The sequence below is a fragment of the Eptatretus burgeri genome, chromosome 1 (genome assembly GCF_056783735.1).
Source record: "Eptatretus burgeri isolate ZD-2024b chromosome 1, Ebu_testis_v1, whole genome shotgun sequence".
In the NCBI taxonomy this organism is placed as follows: domain Eukaryota; kingdom Metazoa; phylum Chordata; class Myxini; order Myxiniformes; family Myxinidae; genus Eptatretus; species Eptatretus burgeri.
The window spans coordinates 136,742,464-136,748,463 of NC_140961.1; the positions used below are offsets into that span (position 1 = coordinate 136,742,464).

Here is a 6,000-nt window from a genome sequence, read left to right on the forward strand (position 1 = left end):
TCCAGGCAATGATTTCGAGAGTGCGTTTCAAATTAACAATTGTACAATTAATTTCAGAAAATATCACACTGAAAATTATTTTCAATTATGCAAGATGATGTCTTAAACTATAAATGTCAATTCTGAGTGCAAGTCGAGGCCAGGACTTCCGGGGAGGGGGTCGAAGAGGGGAGAATAAACTATCGATTTATATGCCCAAAAATTTGGTACCGACTTCATATACATTCTGTCATTTTTTTTTTTTTTAAAGACCATGTAATACTGGCTACCACCAGGTGGTGATCGTGGCCAACATAAGCACATTACGTGTGGAGGAGGACACACAGACAGAGAAACCCGAATGTGATACCCTCTCCTCTGGTGAGGGTAATCAGGTGGCAGGCAAGTAACAAACCTGAGCAGATAAGTTTTCTATATCTGCATGCAAGGCCTGGACTTGCTTTTCTCTCTCCTCATTCAAAGCGCCTTGTCTTGCAAGCTCAGTCTGCATTGGAGGAAGCAATCATGAGTGGGTGGATAATCAAGTGAAATGGTTTAGCGCTGCTTGTTGCAAACCTGTTCACAAATTGTGGTGATAAAATAAAATAAAAATTGCTGCACATAGTTTATCTATACATATGACAAACTCTCATCTTGTATATATATATATGTTTGCATGTATGTTCCCAAAATACAGCCAAAACGGTACACGATAGCACAAAATTTTTAGTGCCATCTTACTCACCATTCTCCTGCGGTGTGCAGTATCAAGTTTCGTTCAAATCGGGCAACAAAAGAAATTATTTAAAAAGTCAATTCCCAATTCAGTCAAGTACTCTTTGGGAGAATTTGATCAATGCAAACAACCTCAGCGGTATAGTTCACTGGAGCTATCTTTTTTGTTGTTGTTGAAATGATTTTTTTTATCAATCGGTCAAAACGGGAACCCAACGGGTTCACGAGTCGTCGAGTACAAAATAAGATTTAATACAAGCAGTTCAGTTTATACAAACCTTAAAGGAGTCTCTCTCTCCTCGCAGAGCACGAAGTGCATCCTTCGCCTCAGTGAGATGCTCTGAGCGCTCCTCAAGATCTCGCTCCAGCTGAGTCTGAAACAAAGGATTCAAATAAATTCAAAATGGTGGTCCATATGTTTCATACACCTTTGGTGCTCAAAAGATATGTGAAGCTCGCCAAAGTGTCCAACATGAGCATTTTTAAAACCTGGCGGAGTGCCTTTTTAACAGTGATCTTAATCTCATGGTGGAGCTTGTAATCAAACGACGCAGAGGACAAAGACAGGGAGAAGACGGAGATGTGCTTTTACAAGAATTGCAAAACATCATCTTCTTCTTCTTCTTTAAGGTCCACGATTATTTCCACGTTATTGTGGGTTTGGCTGGAGGAAGTTTTTGGCCGAAGTCTTTCAAGAACCGGCTGACCAGGCCTGACATTCGACTGAGGTTCGGGCAAGAATTTGGAAATTGGCTCGGGTGCCGGCAATAACTGACCTACTCCTCACGGAGGACACTGTGGGATCTTTAGCGTCCACAACCTCATGCCAGCAGATGGGACGTGCAGTTTAACATCCATCAGAGAAACGGCATACGCATTGATGAATCACTCTCCCTGTGAAACACCGGGATGACAGTATATAACTGGGTAAAGACTCAAATCCAGGCTGGACAGCTTAGAGGTGAGTGTGACTATCTCGAGGCCATCCTGCAGCCATAAATGTGAAATTTTGAAAGTGTGCTAAAAGACATCACTTGATAATGGACAGATAAAGATTGTACAAATAATTACCTCTGCCATTGATGGAGGTGATGTATTCACCCCTCTTTGTCTGGCTGTCTGCCTATTTGTCTGTGATCATGATATATCAAAAAGTTGTGGATGGATTCGGACAAAACTTGGTGGGCAGGGATGAATTAATTAAATTTCGGTGAAGATCCGGATCCGGCTGCTATAATTTTTTAAGTGATTCTTCACCATTGAGAGATTGGGCCAAAAATGATATGTTGCACGATCTCAAAAAGTTGTGGATGCATTCGGACAACACTTGGGACAGGTTGGGTGTGTGACCACGACAAATAGATTTGATTTCGGTGAAGATCCAAATCCAGATCCGGATACGAGAGTTTTTTTTAAAGTGATTCTTCATCATTGATGGGGACTAAACCAATATATAGCAAGACATTTCAAAAAATTATTTGCCCCAATATTTTCTACTGGATCAGGCATTGCGTGGTGGAGGTATGTGCTCTACCGAGTGACATTCTAGTTTGAACTTGCATTCAGACGGGAACAACAAACAAGCCAACCCAAAGCAAAGTGAAGTGCCGGACTTCTTTTTTATGGTACATATAACTCCAGCACAGAGCGTAGCAACCGGCAGGTATGTAAAAGGAACATCCAATACACCTTGCCTCGTACTCACAATGGAGTTGTGTGCTGTGGTTCGTTCGATCGTGCGTGCAGTCTCCAATGCAGCCACTTGGGCTTCGAGGCGGGATGCACGTTGCTCCTGCTCTAACCTTTGCCGAGCTTCACTTTCAGTGCATTCAACCTGATGGGAGATTCATGACGGGGATGCAAGAGATTTCGCTCTCGATTGTTGGGGGTAACCAGTCTCTCTCTCGGATGTCCAGGTAACACAAAGTTTGCTCACCTGTCTCTGTACCTCCATGTGAAGTTGTCTTAAAGCTTCATTTTTGTCATTTAGCTCCTCTGACAATGCCTGCCGTGCCAGAATCTGGCAAGAAGCAAACGATTCGCATGAGTAATCCAAATGAACAATGTGGGTTATAAAAGTAAAGCCTGCACCCTCTTTTCTGATCACAAAAACACCGACAGCAATTTCCTCACCTCCCGGTCTTGTAATTCTTGGGCCTCCCACAGCTTTTGCATCAGTCCTTCAAGCTCTCTCTGCTGCAGTTCCTGCTGAAAGAGAAGAGCGATAAGCAAATGCAAGCAAGAATCCAAACAACACAAGAGTTGCTCTTGAAGGGCATTTAAACACTCCTATTGGGCTGAGAAATAAATAATGTTCAAAAAACATTGAGGAAATGAATTTTACCTCTTTGGCTCTCTCCGCTGTACCATCCACTCCATCGTTTTCTAACCGCCCCTCCTCGTCCACATTGACAGTGTCACCCAGATTCGCCAGTCTTTCCTTCAATCGAATGATGTGGTCGTCTCGCACCCGTCTTGCTACTCCACCCTGACGGAGAAGAAAGATAATATCTGTGCTCTCTTTAGGACCTCCAGCTCCTGGAATCTCTCTCGTCGAAGTCAGTTGAGCAACGATTTTGTACCACGATGGGCTACTCAAACCTCCAAGCCAAGAAAACTCATACCTGTTGGACTTCTCTTTGCAAGGCCTGTCCCTCCAGGCGATGTTTCCGCACAATGTCCTCCAGCTCCAAATTTCTGGCGTCAGCTCGACGCCGAGCTTCATCCACATCCGCCCTGCAATTTATATCCATAAAAATAAATCTCAACACTCATCACCACTAAATGTTTCTTGATAGTTTTCAAAGTGATTGATGAGTAGTCAGCAAATAGTGTTTCATTGATTTTCAAAATAAATAAAAGGAAATGAATTTTTTTTTCAAAGTTATCGGTGGAGTAATAAACCAATATTAGCACAAGAACGTTTGTTGTCCACTCACTCAAGTATTCCGTTAACAATGGGATAGCGTCACAGGATTCCAACTTTAAATTTGTCACGATGGAGCTCAGTTTGTCCAACATCACACAGCTTCAAGGACCTTTCGCCGATATAATTATTCAATAGGCTGGAAGTACAGCTTGGAGTTATGAATACGGGTTTAAATCTCGACTCGGCTATAAACCGTCATCCTAGTGTTTTACAGGAAAGGCGTTTCATCAATGTGTGTGCTGCCCCTCAGACTGACGTTAAACTGGGCGTCATGTCTATCGGCATTAGTTGGGGGACGTTAAAGATCCCACGGCGTCCTTCGCAAAGAGTAGGCGAGCTATCACCAGCACCCTGAACAAATTACAGATTCCTGCCCTGACCGACAGAGGGCAATGCATTAGCGGCACAGCCACGCCCCTAAGCCAATGTTGCTATGCCACAACCTTGTGCTGCATACGAAAGAAGATGATTCTTCAACCATCCTTCAACAAGAAATTTTAACTTCATCCTCACAAGCAATGCAACTCATCACTTTCCCAAGAGGGGAGAAGAGGGGAGAAGGAGAGAGAAGGAGCGAGAAGGAGAGAGAAGAAAGAAGGAGAGAGAAGAGAGAAGGAGAGAGAAGAAATGTTGGTGATGAGGAGCACCTTGTTGACAGCAGCAGCATGTTCTCAGATTTTAAACTCTCGGATGTTCGTTGCACTTCCTTCATCTCTTTCTTCAACTCCTGCAGCTCTTCTCTCAATCCCCCGACCATCTGTCTCTCATTTTGTGCCTCAACTCTCACGCTCTCGGTCTCACTTTGGGCCTGTTGCAAGGCCTCGTCACGCTGTAGAAGCTAATGGAATGAAGTTAAGGAAGATAATTTTTTGGGGGGCGGGGGGGCGGGAGGAGGGGTAGGGAAGAAAGAAAGGAGGCAAGGAGAGAAGAAAGATGTTCCACAGGAATGTTACTCATCACCAAAAAAACCCACTATTTAAAACCCACTGTTATAGCCAGAGAGAAGTTGTTAATTTCTCCCTGCTGCCATACCATGTGTTTAACCTTGGCGACCTCCTGTATCTGTAATCCACTCATCTCATCGTGCTCGTCACGTCGTGCAAAAGCATTCAGCACTTCTGCTTCCCTCAGCTTCGCGATAAGCTCACGACGCTCCTGCTTGCAAGTATGTTTAACAAGTTATGAGCAAGCTAACAGTGTTTACACACCACAATGATAAATCAAAGAGAAAATTACATGTGTTGCCATCAGAGTTTCGTTAAAAGACATGGGACATGGCATAAAACGATCCGCTCCGTGCAGTGGTCCCTCGCACACTTACCTTTTCTAAAATGGAGACTCTCTCACTCCATTCCTACAGCAAAGAGGAAACATTGGTTAAGCATGAATGCTGTCAAAATGAGGTTAAAAATAAACGTGTCGTAACTTTTTTGAAAGTGACAAAAGGCTCAGGCAGGAACTATTATATCAATTACAAGAACACGAGCGGGAATTCAAATTGTTTCACAACTAGTAATGAAAAAAGGGAAAATAAATCCAGACGAGAGCGAAGTCGATGGCATGCCATCACAAATCCCCCATGCTTCCCACCTAAAGAAAAGTTGAAAGATGGTTAAAAAGTTTCGCCAGGAATGACCCAATATCAAATGTTGAGTTAAAAACAAAAATCTTCTGTTTTGACCCCAGTGAACCCAAGTTCCCATCCCCTGGGGAAGCCTGGTGTTGGTTCAACGGTTAAGGTTGCTGGCTTGAGATCTTCGTGTCTTGAGTTCAAGCCCGTCGTCCCGAAGAATTAACACCAGGTGGGGTTGACTCAGCCTGTCATCCTGAGGTCTGCAAAAGGAGTACCAGTGTACTGGAAACAGGGGCACGGCTGTGCCCCCCAGAAAATGATGCAGCCAAGCAGCGCAACAGCTGCACACGAATAAATTCAACCCCTGGGGAATGAACCGGCTGTCAATTCCCCCCCCCCCCCACAAAAAAAACATCGTTGCATATTTAATGTGTCCCCAAATGTTGATTATGAAAACAAAGTTTCAAAATGTGCCCAGAATTGCATTTCTTTGTAGTTGAACTTTTGACCTCACCCCCGGTCCCAGGGAGTGTGGTCAAAAGGCAGACCGATTTCACACCTTCGTGCCATGTGGTGGTCAAAACTACCATGTTTGGTGAACTTCTGCCCAACTGTTTAGGAGATAGCGTGACATACGGACGGAAAGATAGACAAACAAACAAACCGACTCCACGAGCCACCCCCTGTCCAGTTTTATTTTAAAAACGTGCTTCAATAAGAGCTCAATGACCATGATCGTGATGTTTGTACTGGACTTGAGCAAGGATCTCCCAGGTTTGGCTTG

General features: G+C 44.0%; 1 protein-coding gene across 1 annotated transcript in view; it reads right to left on the minus strand.

Moving 5' to 3' along the window:
• Positions 1-6,000, minus strand: part of GOLGA1 (golgin A1) — a 44,380-nt gene that overhangs the window by 8,240 nt on the left and 30,140 nt on the right. The window contains exons 6-15 of the mRNA XM_085868194.1: positions 4,965-4,997; positions 4,676-4,798; positions 4,291-4,481; positions 3,339-3,450; positions 3,059-3,202; positions 2,848-2,922; positions 2,651-2,734; positions 2,420-2,548; positions 993-1,088; positions 395-484 (exon numbers count right to left, since the gene is read on the minus strand). Coding sequence (XP_085724320.1) covers positions 395-484; positions 993-1,088; positions 2,420-2,548; positions 2,651-2,734; positions 2,848-2,922; positions 3,059-3,202; positions 3,339-3,450; positions 4,291-4,481; positions 4,676-4,798; positions 4,965-4,997 — 1,077 coding nt within the window. The remainder of the gene's footprint in view (positions 1-394; positions 485-992; positions 1,089-2,419; positions 2,549-2,650; positions 2,735-2,847; positions 2,923-3,058; positions 3,203-3,338; positions 3,451-4,290; positions 4,482-4,675; positions 4,799-4,964; positions 4,998-6,000) is intronic.